At 46.2% G+C, this 16,564-nt stretch overlaps 2 protein-coding genes across 3 annotated transcripts in view; one reads left to right on the top strand and one right to left on the bottom strand.

Moving 5' to 3' along the window:
• Positions 1-501: 501 nt before the first annotated feature.
• On the top strand, positions 502-10,084 carry RCC2 (regulator of chromosome condensation 2). Of its 2 annotated transcripts, none has more exons than XM_075277819.1 (13): positions 502-618; positions 2,294-2,575; positions 4,169-4,262; positions 4,396-4,539; positions 6,299-6,430; positions 6,523-6,611; positions 6,698-6,812; positions 6,907-7,073; positions 7,242-7,422; positions 7,505-7,610; positions 7,915-7,987; positions 8,611-8,688; positions 8,872-10,084. In XM_075277819.1, the coding sequence occupies exons 2-13, from the start codon at positions 2,318-2,320 to the stop codon at positions 8,974-8,976; spliced, it is 1,542 nt and encodes a 513-aa protein (XP_075133920.1). In that variant the 5' UTR covers positions 502-618; positions 2,294-2,317; the 3' UTR covers positions 8,977-10,084. The 2 variants fall into 2 exon arrangements, with proteins under 2 accessions (XP_075133920.1, XP_075133921.1); XM_075277820.1 differs by lacking the exon at positions 502-618 and adding an exon at positions 717-836.
• A 2,858-nt stretch (positions 10,085-12,942) lies between these two features.
• Positions 12,943-16,564, bottom strand: part of LOC142208961 (protein-arginine deiminase type-1-like) — a 36,954-nt gene continuing 33,332 nt past the window's right edge. The window contains exons 10-16 of the mRNA XM_075277865.1: positions 16,381-16,488; positions 16,019-16,173; positions 14,222-14,363; positions 13,983-14,076; positions 13,754-13,830; positions 13,519-13,650; positions 12,943-13,263 (exon numbers count right to left, since the gene is read on the bottom strand). Of these exons, the coding sequence (XP_075133966.1) occupies positions 13,030-13,263; positions 13,519-13,650; positions 13,754-13,830; positions 13,983-14,076; positions 14,222-14,363; positions 16,019-16,173; positions 16,381-16,488 (942 nt within the window). The 3' untranslated portion in view covers positions 12,943-13,029. The remainder of the gene's footprint in view (positions 13,264-13,518; positions 13,651-13,753; positions 13,831-13,982; positions 14,077-14,221; positions 14,364-16,018; positions 16,174-16,380; positions 16,489-16,564) is intronic.

Raw genomic sequence — 16,564 nt, 5'->3', positions numbered from 1 at the left:
CGCCGTAAATTCAGAGTGAGTGGGAGTTTCGGAAGGAGAAGGGGCTGAGAAGTGGAGAAAGAAGCATTTTTCTCTTATAAAGTTTCATCTAATCACTTGTAGTATTGATATATGTTGTTGAAAGATGTAAGGATATTAAGGGGGGAGGGGAAGGGTACCAACAGTGTAGGGTGAGGAGGGGTCCTAGCTCTGTACAGAGGATGATGGGGAGTTAGTTAGCATGGGGTGGATTAGTAGATTGCACCAGTATATGGTGGAGGGTGTAAGTACAGGAATGAGGGGGGCTGGAGTTTAGGAAGATGACACTGAACCCAATTATTTGAGCAGTCTATGAATCGTCTGAAGCTGCGGACAGGTGACTCTGCTCTTCCAGCCGCCAGGGGTCGCTGTGAGGAGACGACACTGCAGACGGCTCCGGCACCTATTGCTAGCGCTGCAGCCTGTTCGTCCCACCGGCAGAGGTCGCTATGGGAATCGGCGTCGCTCTGGCCGCGCTCATCTCGTTGTTCCCCCATGTGCCTGTGTTTGGTGTTGTGCCGGGAGGCTGTGTCGTGACAGGAGTTTCTGCTATCGGGACAGACAGACGCGCGCTGTGACAAGTAGCCGGGCCTGAGTCAGGTGAGCGCCCCCTAGGCCGGGCTCTCTTCTCCGGGCACTGTGTGGGGGGAGGGGACGTGGGGGCGGAACCACGTGGTGCCGGAGCCCAGACACACACAGCCCATTGTTCGCATCAGTCACCCGGCGCCTCTGGACAAAGGGCCGCGCTCTGCCCGCCGACAAGCCCGCACCCGACTGCAGCTGGTGACCCGTCCGGGCTGAGGGGACAGCGACTGCCTGTAAGGGGCGCAGTACAAAGAGGGGAGAGGACCGGGGGTGTAAAGTAGTGAGGATTACCGGGGGCTTGTGGGGGGCATCAGGGGCTGTGGGGACGGGGAACACCGCGGGGCAGAAGTTATGGGCTGGTGTGAGAATTCGGGGGACGGGAATTGTATGAATGAAATGTGGAGAGAAAAGTGGAGTTTTGGGGTGAAGGTAATTTGGGGGTGCGAGGTCTTGTGGGGTCAGGAGCAGATATAGGGGATACTGGTATGGAAATATCCTGTGCTGTATGATGTTGGAGGTTGTCTATGTATATACTGGGGGTCAGAACCAGGTATGGGGGGACTTGTATGGAAATGATCCCGGCTGTAACAGGGTGTCTGTCCTGCTGGGGTTAATTCATGTATGTAATATGTAGTAGGTGGTCTTCTGGGGTCAGGAGCGGATGTTGGGGTTACTTGTATGGAAATATCCCTGCAATGTTGGGGTTCATTTATGTATATAACAGTCTCTTGGGGTCAGGACCGTGTATAGGGGAGGGGGGTTTAGATACATGTGTATGATTTGGGGTACACCTTTCCTTGTGTCCGACAATATGTGAGTAACCCTAGTACTGAGTCTGTGCTTCTGTACAATATTATGGCTCATTTACTTATATAATTTGGGGTAAAAGATCACCGGGGGTCAGGACTGAATATAGGGGATACCCCATGTAAATAGCCTCCAGTTATAATGGGGTCTCTGATTTGTTATACAGTATTAGGGATCATTTACATATAATTGTTACCACCTTAAGTCATTCCTGTGTGTCTGGGCTCTGCTTAGGATAGGGAGGATGTGAGGTGTCCTCAGAAGAAGCATTAGTATTTGGGGTGTCCTCAGAAGAAGTGTTAGTATTTGGGGTGCTCTCAGATGAAGCGTTAGTATTTGGGGTACCCTCAGAAGAAGTGTTAGTATTTGGGGTGCTCTCAGATGAAGCATTAGTATTTGGGGTGCCCTCAGATGAAGTGTTAGTATTTGGGGTGCCCTCAGAAGAAGTGTTTGGGGTGCTCTCAGATGAAGCGTTAGTATTTGGGGTGCTCTCAGATGAAGCGTTAGTATTTGGGGTGCCCTCAGATGAAGTGTTAGTATTTGGGGTGCCCTCAGATGAAGCGTTAGTATTTGGGGTGCCCTCAGAAGAAGTGTTAGTATTTGGGGTGCCCTCAGATGAAGCGTTAGTATTTAGGGTGCCCTCAGAAGAAGTGTTAGTATTTGGGGTGTTAACTCTTCCCACTATATCCCTATGATATTGATAATGAATGGTATTGGAGCTGTGGCAGTATAGATGACATGGGGTGCTCAGTTATGTCACATAATATTTGATGTGCTTTGACACAGGGTGTATGGGATGGGGCCAGTTCTGTGGGTTCCTCGCTGTCCTCAGCCCTTCTGCCTTTCCTCAGATGTCTTATCCTAACTTTCCTGCTACTCACAGTGACCACCATCAGACTTGATCATCATGCCAAGGAAGAAGGTGACCGATGGAGCCGGACCTGGGAATGGTGCTGCCCGCCCTGGAGGCAGGAAGAAACCTGCAGGGAGGAAGAGAGATCGGGATGAGTTCAGTAGTGATGACGATGACCTGGATGGGAGCCCCGGCTCTGATGGGTTTCAGGGGCCCAACAGCAAACGTGGAGCTGGAGGAAAGGGTGGCAGCAAATCTCCGGCACCAGCAGCAGTTGTTGTGACCGAGCCGGAACACACCAAGGAAAAGATCGTAAGGCTTACCATTATTATTGGGATGTTACTGGGTGAGCCAGGAGTTGTCATGCACTGTCTAGATACTAGAAACTAGTTATATCGCTGCTATTCAGTCCTACAGCCATATGGCAGCAGGGCTATATCACTCCTGGCACGTCAGACTCATGAAAGGGGCTAGCACAGATTTACAACGTTTCACTTATGCAATGGATAGAGTCCCCTCTGATGGCAAGAATGCACGGGGGTGCACATGTCCCTGGCTAGATTAGAACAATGGCTGCACATGCAGACTGCTGCTTTATTCCATCTCTAGTGGACGCTGCGCTGCTATCTGCACTAACCCCACAGACTTGGAATGGAGCAGCATCGTACATGGACGACCATTGCTCATATCCAATGGGGGAATCATTAAGGGGTCAATATCCTGTTGAGATTCCGGGACTATCCCTTACAAGGTGTTATCCCCAAAATAAAGCATTTTGGCTCCTTGCCATTGTCAAGATCTCCACTTTCTGCGAATGGAATAATTTATTGCCAAAGACTGTAAACCCGTCACGGCCTTGTCCAGCTCGGACTGCTGAGGGTTTGTAACAATTGCATCCAGTCTATAGACAATCCTCTAGGATGTATCTCCAGAATGTTACTTTTACCAGCAGTGATACATTGTAACAAATGATCAATGAGAGTGTTGTATTGCCAAGGTGTAGAGCTCTAAAAGGATTTCCTATGCTGGATACAACTACAGCAATCCCACATTGTTAGCTTCTGAATTCAGATATTGAATGTTCTGAAAACTAGTCCTTTCTCTTCAAACTATATGAATGTAAAGCGTGTGTGTGTATATATGTGTGTGTATATATATATATATATATATATATATATATATATATATATATATATATATATACATGGTACTGGTGAAAGAATGCTTAAAAAAATAGGATTGATGGTTGATTTTTGTCAATTAACGAAATAAAATGAATGAAGAGTAATATAAATCCCATTAATATTTGGTGTGAGATTTACCCCTTTGCCTCAGTTCTTCTCGGTACTTGCAGGCAGTTTTTGACATAACTTGGCAGGGAGGTTGTTCCCGCCATCTTGGAGAACTAAGCACAGATCTGTGGATGTCGCTTGCTCCAATCCTTCATGTCATCCCAGACAGACTGGATGATGATGAGATCAGGGCTATATCTGTGGTGGTCAGATCATCACTCCCAGGACTCTTCTCCAAAGGGCAAAGGTCACACCAGATATTGCTGGGATTTCCATCTCTCTTTTCGTGTGTATATGTGTGTATATGTGTGTATATTTGTTCATGTCGCTGTTTCCTGTTGAAGTCTTTGTAGTTCTGATCATCAGTTTATGGCTTAGAACCAGTTGAGCGGCTTCTGTGGACTGTGCCGGGACTTGTCCTCTCCGCTGAGGATAATGATTATGAGACGTCTTCCTTTTACGGCTGGTTATAGTGACCGCTTCTGTCTCTGTGGGAGAGTCCATTCGTTTCTGAGGCAGACGCTCTCACTAATAAATCCTTCAGGTTCTTTGATGGGGATGGAATGTTTTTATTTGGTGTCATTTTTTATTTATTCACAATTTTCCCCTCCAGAAACTCGAGGGCTCTAAAACAAAGGGTCAACTATTGATTTTTGGCGCAACCAACTGGGATCTGATTGGACGTAAAGAAGTGCCTAAACAGCAAGGTGAGCAACGTGGATGACTGTGCTGGGAGCGGGGGTCTTGCTATAGGCCAAGACCACTGATATAGTTGTAGAAGGGGCAGGAGCGGCTCCTATTCCGATTTTTCTCATTATCATATTTTAATTTTCTTTCCAGCTGCTTATCGTAACTTGGGCCAGAACCTGTGGGGACCTCACCGGTATGGGAGCCTGACAGGGGTACAGGTCCGGACTGTGGCCTCCGGGCCCTGCTCAGCTCATAGTATACTCATCACCACAGAGGGGAAGATATGGAGTTGGGGTGAGTACCCACAACCACATTACACCTCTAATGTAGGAGAATGAAATCTTTTGCTACCTGTTATCAGCTATTTTAGGCAGAAGCAACACAATGGGGGAGATGTATCACTCCTTATATGCCAGAAACCCTCTCTTCCCAAAGAGTTTCTGCAGCAGCTGTGCAGACACAGTAGACAGTAAAAACTGCCTCCAAAATCTGCATTGGTGATGGGTGCAGTGATTTTGACACTTTTTTTTTTTTTTTTTTTTTGGGGGGGGGGGGGAAGGTTCATTTTTTTGATGCAGAATCAGCTCCAAGAATTGTTACTGCTATTTCTGAGGGGCAGAAACTTAGTGTGAACATTCCCTAATTTGTCTCGCTAAGGTGTATTCCTTAGTTATTGAATATTTCTTTTATGCCATCCTTTAAAAGTGTAATCATGCAATAAAATTTTTCTTAAAAATCTCGGGAAAGTATGGAGAAGAGCACGCTGCCAAACTGTGCCCCTTCAGTACTGATGGATTCGTACACTACTCGCTGGGTTCTCCATAGAATTTCTGTCAACTAATTGCTGCGTTATCAAACAGTCAGGGAAAAAAGGGGGACAGAGCTCTAAGCTGAGCACCCGGCCCTTTTATTTTAGTCGTTGAGTCTCGGCACCCAAACCTACTCGCTGTGCTATGTTAAAGGAGTTGTCTGGGCTGTATCGAGATGCTTAAAGTTAGTGATCAGTGAGCTGAAGAGACGGCGCCTTGGCCGATATACAGGGACTTATAGTTTACAGGAGGGGCACCGGAGGCGGATCCATATAGCGATCGATTCAGGGGCCGCGTCTCTGGTATCCTCAGGCCATAAATTGCTTGAGCCTGGGCAACCCATTTAAAGGGATCCTATCATTCAAACACTTTTTTTTCTCATTAACACGTCGGAATAGCCTTAAGAAAGGTTATTTTTCTCCAACCTTTTGTTTTTCTTCTCCACGCCGCTGTTCGCTTGAAATTCCTGTTTTTGTCAGTATGCAAATGAGTTCTCTCACAGCACTGGGGGTGTCCCCAATGCTGCGAGAGCACTGTCCAGTGCCGCCTCCATCTTCTTCACGCGTCTTCTTCTGGCGCAAGTTTCAGACTTCTAGACCTCGGGCAGAGCTGACTGCGCATGCCCGCCGGCCACGAGAAAATGGCCGCTTACAATACTGTGTAAGCGGCCATTTGTTTGTGGCAGGCATACGCAGTCGGCTTTGCCCGAGGCCTAGAAGTCTGAAACTTGCGCCAGAAGAAGACGCGTGAAGAAGATGGAGGCGGCGCTGGACAGTGCTCTCGCAGCATTGGGGACACCCCCAGTGCTGTGAGAGAACTCATTTGCATACCGGCGAAAACCAGAATTGCAAGCGAACGGCAGCGCAGAGAAGACAACGAAAGGTAGGAGAAGAATAACCTTTCTTAAAGCTATGCCAACATGTTAATGAGAAAAAAAAGTGTTTGAATGATAGGATCCCTTTAAGTTTTCTTCAAAAGATTTGCACTATTTAGGCCTTGTACTAAGGTGAATACAGTCCAGAAAATCTGGTTTTGCTCCACACCCTCCAGTCCTTGGTGTAACACTGTGGGCCAGGTTTATGTGGAGGGTTTCTTTGACTTTAAAGAGGTGCAGCAACCTGGCATGATGGGGTTCGGTTACAATATTAGAGGATAATTCATTGTATTTCCAGCATTGTCCTGTCTGGACACATATATAGTCAAGCGCCTTCAGACAGCCGTGGTAAAGACTCTTTCCGTTTCAGGACGAAATGAAAAGGGCCAGCTAGGACATGGGGACATCAAGAGACTGGACGCTCCAAAGGCCATTGAAAGTCTTAAGGATGAAGTGTTTGTATATGCGTCCTGCGGGAGGAACCACACACTGGCACTGACAGGTATGTCTATAGACTGCTGTGCCAGGGACAACATGTCCTCTGTGTATCTGTGCTGGGTGGGTATAAATAATCACTTGTTCTGCTCTCTGCAGAGAATGGATCGGTCTATGCTTTTGGAGAGAATAAGATGGGTCAGCTTGGCCTGGGCAATAAGACAGATGCTGTGTCCAGTCCGGCTCAGGTTAGTATCCATCAGCAGGCTGCTACTGTTACTACCCCATGCTTAGGACTATGTGACCTAATGAGCTGCGTGTGTTTCCTTCCCAGATTCTGTATAATGGGCAGCCAATCACTAAGGTTGCATGTGGAGCAGAGTTCAGTATGATCATGGACTGCAAGGGGAACTTGTACTCTTTTGGCTGCCCTGAGTATGGACAGCTGGGTAAGTCTTCTCACCTATTATTCTGCTTTACTGGCCATGCTTTCCTATAGGGGTTTGCTCACCTCTAACGTATTATCCATTCTCCCCAAAACAGGTCACAACTCCGATGGCAAGTATATAGCACGGGCACAGCGGATTGAGTACGACTGTGAGCTTATACCACGCCGTATCGCCATTTTTATTGAAAAGACAAAGGATGGACAAATTCTTCCGGTTCCCAATGTAGTTGTGAGAGACATAGCCTGCGGTATTAACCATACGGTGAGGCTTTACCCTAAAGCTTTTGTATATTTCCTGTAATTCCTGGGATGTGCTGCCACCTAGCAGGAGCGCAGTGAACTGCACCATAACTTCACAATCTTCTTACAGGCATAAATTGTTTTTTGTGAGTTTATCAGAACTTCATAGGCTTATTCTGTCTGCCTACAGCTGGTACTTGATTCTCAAAAACGGGTCTTCTCTTGGGGATTTGGTGGATACGGTCGTTTAGGACACGCCGAGCAAAAAGACGAGATGGTCCCACGACTTGTGAAACTGTTTGATTTCCCTGGACGTGGCGCTTCTCAGATCTACGCTGGGGCAACCTGCTCTTTTGCAGTCAGCGAGATGGGTAAGGGCTTTAGAAATGTGCCGGGAGGGATGGGCATATACTTATAAAGGGTCTGTGACCTCTGACCTGTGTGTGTTTTCAGGTGGGCTGTTCTTCTGGGGAGCAACAAACACCTCACGAGATTCCACCATGTACCCCAAAACTGTGCAGGATTTATGTGGCTGGAAAGTTCGGAGTTTGGCCTGCGGGTAAGTTATATAAGTGTTAGTTTTGCATCAGCTGGAGATCACTTATATAAGATACTAGCTTCTGCCCACGACTTCATCTGCGGGTTCGTGTTGGCGCAGAGCCGCTTATATTCAGCAATTTGCGGGTGTGTAGGCTCTGCCGCGCTTCCCCGCACCCTCTTTCCTCCCGCTCCCTACCTACCGCTTGGCTCTGGCCCCCCATATTCCCTGCCCCCTTTACCCCCCATGTCCCTGGCCTCCCCTCGTCTGCATCAATTATACGGTTATTTTTTTACAATCCTCCCCTCATTTTGTTCTTTTCTAGAAAAAGCAGTATTATTGTGGCAGCTGACGAGAGTACAATCAGCTGGGGACCTTCGCCTACCTTCGGAGAGCTGGTGAGTCGCCTGTGTTTGGTGGTTTTCTTCTGTAGTGTGTTCCGTATTTTCATGCCTATTACTCCATTCGCATCTAAAGCTGCATTTACCATTATGCTTTTACACCTCAGTCTAGGGCTGGATGATTATGACTCAGATCAAAATCGCAATTCATTGAATGTTTTACCCCTTTTTACATGCAACGCTATGTTACTGAGTTTTGGTTTGGGTTATCCATATATCAGCGATCCTAACTGGATAGTGTACAATTAGTGACATACCTGTTAGCCAATGGCAGGGAGATGGGATGACATGATTGTGAAATAATCACATCGATTATTGGCTCGGACGTTTGATTTAGTTTATACTTTGATTAATTGCCCAGCCCTACCTCAGTCACATCTAGAGCTGCATTTACTATTCTTCTTTCACATCATGTCTTACACCTCAGTCACATCTAGAGCTGCATTTACTATTCTTCTTTCACATCATGTCTTATACCTCAGTCACATCTAGAGCTGCAGTTACTATTCTTCTTTCACATCATGTCTTACACCTCAGTCACATCTAGATCTCCTGGAAGACACACTATATCCTAATGCCTTTCTAAAGTTGTTAGATATTAAAATATCAAATTTCTACAGGGTTATGGAGACAACAAGGCCAAGTCCTCCACCACTGCTCAGGAGGTCAAGACATTAGACGGCATCTACTCAGATCAGGTGAGTTTCCCTGTACTGTCAGGTTGTGTTGTGATACTTGTGGCCCATTCATTTTTTTCCTTCCCCCGATGGTCGTATTTCTTCTTCATAACTCCGGATAGTTTGGTGTTTTGCCCCCCTTTCCTCCCCCTAATGGTTTGGTGTCTTTCCCCCCCTCTGAGTGTTCGGTTTGCTCTCTTCCAGGTGGCCATGGGCTATTCACATACCCTGATTGTGGCACGAGATGAAACCGAACAAGATAAGGAGAAGCTGAAGAAGCTCCCAGAATACAACCCTCGCACCCTGTGATTCTGTACAGTCCCCTCCTAGCTTGGGAGGAGACACAATATAACAACCACTCCTCTCATCCACCCCTAGTGACCCCTGCAGTGCCCTCCACTATGGCAGGTGGTTGCAGCACTGTCAGGGGTGAGGCAGCTGAAGGGGACCGGAAATCATCCAACACATTCCTCGAGATTTCTCCCACCTCCACTTTTCCAGGAAAGAACTTTTAAAATGTGATGTTTCCATGTGTCCATGGAAATGCGAGGGACAGAACACCGGGACCTGACTTTATTCCCTTACTCTGCCATATGCTGCTTCTTCAGCCTCATGCCTATCCCACTTCCCCACTCCCTCATCTGCTTCACCCTATGATGCCGCCTGATGCTGATGCAAAGCAGAGAGCGCCCAGCGCCAAACTGCAATCCAAACCCCTTGTGAGTTTCCGGGAATCGGTGCCTTGTGATACGAGTGTTACTGGCAGCGTGAGCGGGCTCTGTTCCAGCAGTGCTGCACTATTGGTGCCTTTTCGCCTACACGTGTGTGGTTGGCGCACGGCGCGGCTCACACTCCACCCGTGCGTTACCAGCCTTGTTACATATAAAACCGTTATAAAGCTCCTTAGTATTATAGGTTTTTGTTAGAAATAAAGTTTAAAAAAAAAACTGAAAAAAAAAAATCCTTTTCCCCTTTATAGCATTGTCAATAAGATGAGCGGCCACTTTTCAACCAGCGCTCATCCGCCATTTTGTCCGTACAGTTTTTAAGGGTTCTTGCAAATGGCAATAAAGCGACCTTTCAGTTCTGTCCCCAACGCCCCACGTTGATAGTCTGAACACTTGTGACCATTCCATTATTAGCAGACAGCAGGAAGTTCTGCTCTTAGGTTATGATTTGCGTCCGGCGCTGTCTGAACGATATCTGTACAGTTTTGTCTTTGATTTGACCCCGCCCCCACCCTGTGGCTGTGCCGCTCGTGGTGACGGAAGCCGCTTCTTTTGCAGTCTCGTCTTCCCACCTTGATCTGAAATCTTTTCTCGTGAGGTTACAGGGTCCAGGGGTCGATGTTGTATCTTTCTGTTTTGAGTTTTATATTTCTCAAGGTCATTGTTTAAATAAAATACGTCTTTGTGTATCTCGGGGTCTGCGTCTGATGTCGTAAGAGGCGGAGCTTTACCAATTTACCGTCGTTATCTTGCAGGTGATCTTTGAGGCTTGTTCCGGCTCCCGAAAAAGAAGCAAGGTGCTCATTCCTCAGGCCGTTTCACCTTGCGATTCGGCCTGAAGACACTCCCTCCTCCTCATTGGGCCGGAGCAGAGCGCGCGACTGGATGACGGTGCAGTGCGCCCAGCATTCAATCGCGGCTGCCCATTTTTTTGGGCCGGAACCTTAGGCAGCCCCCGCCTCAGGTTCGGGTCCAAAAAACCCCTTAGACTCAGGACAGCAGAGAGGTTTGTGAGCTACACACGGCAGCAGGACAAAAGATTGTCTGATCCCTCGCAACAAGTCCAGCTGTGTGAGCAGAACTAGGTCTGTGCAAGTTTACAAAGCTTCTAGATGTGAACATTATCTAATCCACAGAGATCCTAAACGTGAAGAATTTTAAATTATAATTACAAAATTGCCAAACATTTTACCATGAAACTATGCAATATGTGTTTTATCCACAAGATGGCGCCAGAGAACCTTGTTCCCTTTTACTCCAGCTTAGAGCACTGGGTCCAGCAAGTTTACATTGGTGCAGGAAAGGGTTAAAGCTATCTCATCCTGCAGAACGTGTTCTTTGTCCTCCATTACCCGCGAGGAGCAGAACACATTGTGATGTAGATTATAGACCAGAAGCAGGACAAAGGAATTCGTAAGCGTCATGAGCGGAAAAATGGCAATAATTTATTTAATAGTACGCAGAATCAGTCACATGTAAGTATAGTTGTCAGGAGGAGCGTCGTCGTCAAATACATGTGAGGTTTTTTGTATAGATATTATGCTGATCTATTATTAATTATGTCAATCGTGGATTAAATAGTTTGCGAAGACAGTTTATACAGTGTGCGTATGGACAGTATACATTATACAGCGTGTATATAGGGCTCTGGGTTTATGTTGCCTGTTTGTGGCAAATATATCAAGATAGAATACAGCTGCCTGAATATCTGTAGTGTATGTAATGACCAGCAGAGGGGGTATGAGTGGGTAATAATGAAGCTTAAGACTGGTGTGTGTATGTGTGTATATATATATATATATATATATATATATACATACACTCACCGGCCACTTTATTAGGTACACCATGCTAGTAACGGGTTGGACCCCCTTTTGCCTTCAGAACTGCCTCAATTCTTCGTGGCATAGATTCAACAAGGTGCTGGAAGCATTCCTCAGAGATTTTGGTCCATATTGACATGATGGCATCACACAGTTGCCGCAGATTTGTCGGCTGCACATCCATGATGCGAATCTCCCGTTCCACCACATCCCAAAGATGCTCTATTGGATTGAGATCTGGTGACTGTGGAGGCCATTGGAGTACAGTGAACTCATTGTCATGTTCAAGAAACCAGTCTGAGATGATTCCAGCTTTATGACATGGCATTGCATTATCCTGCTGAAAGTAGCCATCAGATGTTGGGTACATTGTGGTCATAAAGGGATGGACATGGTCAGCAACAATACTCAGGTAGGCTTTGGCGTTGCAACGATGCTCAATTGGTACCAAGGGGCCCAAAGAGTGCCAAGAAAATATTCCCCACACCATGACACCACCACCAGCAGCCTGAACCGTTGATACAAGGCAGGATGGATCCATGCTTTCATGTTGTTGACGCCAAATTCTGACCCTACCATCCGAATGTCGCAGCAGAAATCGAGACTCATCAGACCAGGCAACGTTTTTCCAGTCTTCAATTGTCCAATTTCGATGAGCTTGTGCAAATTGTAGCCTCAGTTTCCTGTTCTTAGCTGAAAGGAGTGGCACCCGGTGTGGTCTTCTGCTGCTGTAGCCCATCTGCCTCAAAGTTGGACGTACTGTGCGTTCAGAGATGCTCTTCTGGCTACCTTGGTTGTAACGGGTGGCTATTTGAGTCACTGTTGCCTTTCTATCAGCTCGAACCAGTCTGGCCATTCTCCTCTGGCATCAACAACGCATTTCCGCCCACAGAACTGCCGCTCACTGGATGTTTTTTCTTTTTCGGATCATTCTCTGTAAACCCTAGAGATGGTTGTGCGTGAAAATCCCAGTAGATCAGCAGTTTCTGAAATACTCAGACCAGCCCTTCTGGCACCAACAACCATGCCACGTTCAAAGGCACTCAAATCACCTTTCTTCCCCATACTGATGCTCGGTTTGAACTGCAGGAGATTCTTGACCATGTCTACATGCCTAAATGCACTGAGTTGCCGCCATGTGATTGGCTGATTAGAAATTAAGTGTTAACGAGCAGTTGGACAGGTGTACCTAATAAAGTGGCCGGTGAGTGTGTGTGTGTGTGTATATATATATATATATATATATATATATATATATATATATATATAGGAAGTAAGGTCATGTGACTGTGACCATTATGGGTCGCTGGGTCCAGCATGTCACTGATATCTGCACATTGTGGGGACTTATCACAGCTTGGTAGGATTAGCAGGAGCTCTCGTCCCTTTCCTAGGAGACAACAGCCTAATTCATATTCATGGGGTGGATTAATATCTCATGTTTCAGCTAGTTCGGTCTGAGCGTTATAAAGGGCCTTCATGTTCCCAGCATTCTTTGTTGTAGGCGGGGGGTGCAGATTTATGCATATATTTCACTATACCCTGGGGATACCAGGGAACATACTGAGGTAGACTTATAGACTGAGAAGGAGAAGACAAGAGGCCCATAATATATTAAGGCCATTGACTTTTTTTTTTTTTTTGGCTCAAGCTAAGCTTTAATTCTGAATGTGCAATGTGTAGCCAAGGCCTTAATATTGTTACTGAGTACTGGAACCGAATAGGCTAATATGGATTCAGGTCGCTGTGGGTGTGATGCTCTGCAGATCTTCAGACTTTTGCATAAAACCAAACACACTGAAGATCCCGTGTTAAATGACGCATTCCCACCACTTGAAGGAAAATGGCTTCCTGACTACGTTGGTGCCACAGTGCACTTCTCCTAGGAGTTCGTGGTACGTTGCAAAATCATCAATGAAGTTACAGGACAGTCCCAGAGGCTCCAACAAGGACCGCACCTTCTCTTCCAGACAACAGGTGCCGGCGATGAGGGGGCCAAATGGTTTAGGAATCCCCAAATAGTTTCCCAAGACAAGCATGTTCACCTGGAGAGAAGAGGAGACGATCAGAAACCTCCACAAAATATACTGGAACTGCAGAAGAATTGTATGTAATACCCCCACCCATAGGCACTGCCCCTCTCCCATACCCAGGGCATTAGTTTTGTGGGAAGAGGTGCCTTTATTCAAAGGGGTCTGTCTTGGTCAATGATACTACAACCTTTGAGAACATGTACATTAGAGATTAACCTGACGGGGGCTTTGGAGCGCCTATATTCTGTATATTCCCTTACACCTTACCATATTGGGGAAGAAAGACTCTGCGTCCTTCATATCAGGTTCACATTTGTAGAGCATGGGGATGTCTATGATGTCTTCTTCAGAAAGACCCAGCTGCTTCTTCATAATCTTCCTGTTCATGTCAATGTTCTCCTGAAGGAGGATACAAGATAGTAGGTAGAAACGTGACAACTGTAAGTGGCCCTTGGTTGTTAGGAAGGCCCCTGAGGGTCAACACTAGATAATCCTCCGTTACCTGACAGGCCTCTGAAGACTTCTTCAAGGTTTCGCTGGACAAGATGTCATCAATGGTATATTCTTTTTTTCCTAACCCTGAAAGATGCAAATATCGTCCAATCAGAATGCACAATCCTGTGTAATACTTTGGCGTTGTCACAGCGCCGCCCCATTTACTACACAGCAACCTGTTTCCACCTAAAGAAACGTCATTCTATGTAAAGACAAACCCAGTTAGTTGTACCCACCTTTGAACATTACTGCGCCCCCGTGGCCTTCTTTCTGCTTCTTTCTAAAGAGCTCTAGACAGGCCAGCGGACTCGCCAGCAGCAGCCGAAATCCCTACAGAGAGCGGGAACAATACATCAGATCAGCAATGTGGATACACACGTGCACAACTTCCCCTTTAAGAATGTCTATGACCCATTGACTTATTACAGGTAGCCGGGCATCGTGGTGATGACGTATTTGTATAATTCCCATTTACCTTCTTATTCGGAGCTGGCACAAAACTCATGAACTCGTCAATATGGCCGACATAGAGCCAGGTGGAGTAGAGGAGGATGGGGGACTGGACCTGCTGAGCCTGGAGGAAGTCTCTGAGGACTTTGTTCATGCGCATGTTATCCCTGCAGGTAACAGAGAATGAGGCTAAATATTGTAAAGGGATTTCACCCCGGGCCCTGATGTCTGTAGGGCCCAGTATCCCCCTGCCACATAACAAGACACCAGTATTATACGTGGTAGTGGAGACCCTGGTGCAAGAATCCCACCGCCTCTAGGTATCTGAGCCCAGGACTAGCACTAGACATAGTGGGGCACATTTATGATTTCTTCATATTCCCGGCGCTGACGGAAGAGTCGCCTCATCTATGACAAGGTGCGCACCTCTCCGTAAATGCGATGGCTCTTACGGCGTAAAATAAATCATAAATAAGCCCCAATTGGACAAAACTAAAAGCAAAACTGTCTTAGTTGCCCACAGCAACCAATCACAGCGCAGCTTTCATTTTGCATTGTGGTCCTGAGCAATAACAGCTGTGCTGTGATTGGTTCCTATGGGCAACTGAGACAGCTTTGGTTTTAGACCACTTTAATAAATCTGTCCCCTTACATTGTGTTATTGCCAGAAGGAGGCGCCGCTGATAACATAAAGCTTTATAGACTAGAAGAATAGAAAAGTGGAACATCAACCTGCCAAGACATGTGATTTATAGGCCTATAATCATACGAGTGTCATGTAATGTCACCTGACAACATACACATGTATATGTGTCACACTGACAGAGATGAGCAAACATTACATGATGGCGGGTGTAATGCAATGACAGGCTTAGATATAGCGACTCAGGACACAGTATCATACATAATCTGATTAGATACTGTATCTCAGCAGACACTATCAAACTATAGGATTAGATACAGCGCCTCAGTTGATGGTAGCACATGATAGGATTAGATACTGCGGCTTAACAGACAATATCACATGACAGTATTTGGTACAGAGGCTCAGAAGACAGTATCACATGACAGGATTAGATACAGCGCTTCAGTAGACGGTATCACACAAGATAGGTTTAGATACAGCGGCTTAGCAGACAATATCACACATGACAGGATTAGGTTTAGTGGCTCAGAAGACAGTATCACATGACAGGATTAGATACAGCGCTTCAGAAGACGGTATCACACGAGATAGGTTTAGATACAGCAGCTTAGCAGACAATATCACACATGACAGGATTAGGTTTAGTGGCTCAGAAGACAGAATCACATGACAGGATTAGATACAGCGCTTCAGAAGATGGTATCACACGAAATAGGTTTAGATACAGCGGCTTAACAGACAATATTACACATGACAGGATTAAATACCGTGGCTCAGAAGACAGTATCACCTGACAGGATTAGATACAGTACTTCAGAAGACGGTATCACACGAGATAGGTTTAGATACAGACAATATTACACATGACAGGATTAGGTTTAGTGGCTCAGAAGACAGTATCACCTGACTGGATTAGATACAGCGCATGATAGGATAAGATAAAGCAGATCAAAATACAGTATCACACATGATAGGATTAGATACAGTGGCTCAGTTGACAGTATCACGTACGATAGGTTTAGAAACAGCAGCTTAGCAGACAATGTCACACATGACAGGATTAGATACAGTGGCTCAGAAGATGGAATCACATGATAGGATTAGATACAGCAGCTCAGCAGGTAGTATCCCATATGCCATGCTTAGGACAACACATCCTGGAGGCTGTCAGCTTACTTGGACATGCCGTCTCCAATGAGTATCCTCCCCAGCGGGTAGCTCTTCCCACCTACGACTACAGGGGGACTGACTTCCAGGTTTCCAAAAGAATCCAATGTGTTTACTGTGTTGCTGTTCTTCGGCTCCCGAGTCACGTATCCAAAGTCTGGTCCCTGGGGAAAAATACAAAAAAAAAATTCCTCCAAATTAATAGATGTAAAACCCTCAAACACTGTATACGTGGTGGAGGGCATGGGTCCCCAGCAGCACAGAGTGTTTCAGGATAGGGATGTGCTGATCTTGTAGGGGCAGTAACCTAGGGTAGCATTATATGGACCAACCTATTCATTTTATAAAATGGAACGAAAACAACAACTAACCAAAACTTCTGAGGCCGGGAAATTCTTCAGTCCGCGGTTTCTTGGAGAGTCCAAGACCACTGGAAAACGCTTGTGAGGAGCCTCAGTGTATCCGAACTCCATCTCATCCTGAAACACAGTAACCAAATTATTATACATACTTTACCTGGAGGCTGTGCTGCTAAGACATGTATCTAAGCCTATC

This window comes from Leptodactylus fuscus, chromosome 6 (genome assembly GCF_031893055.1).
Source record: "Leptodactylus fuscus isolate aLepFus1 chromosome 6, aLepFus1.hap2, whole genome shotgun sequence".
NCBI lineage: Eukaryota > Metazoa > Chordata > Amphibia > Anura > Leptodactylidae > Leptodactylus > Leptodactylus fuscus.
Note: the sequence above shows the minus strand (reverse complement) of the source record. Positions and strands in the feature narration are given on the sequence as shown.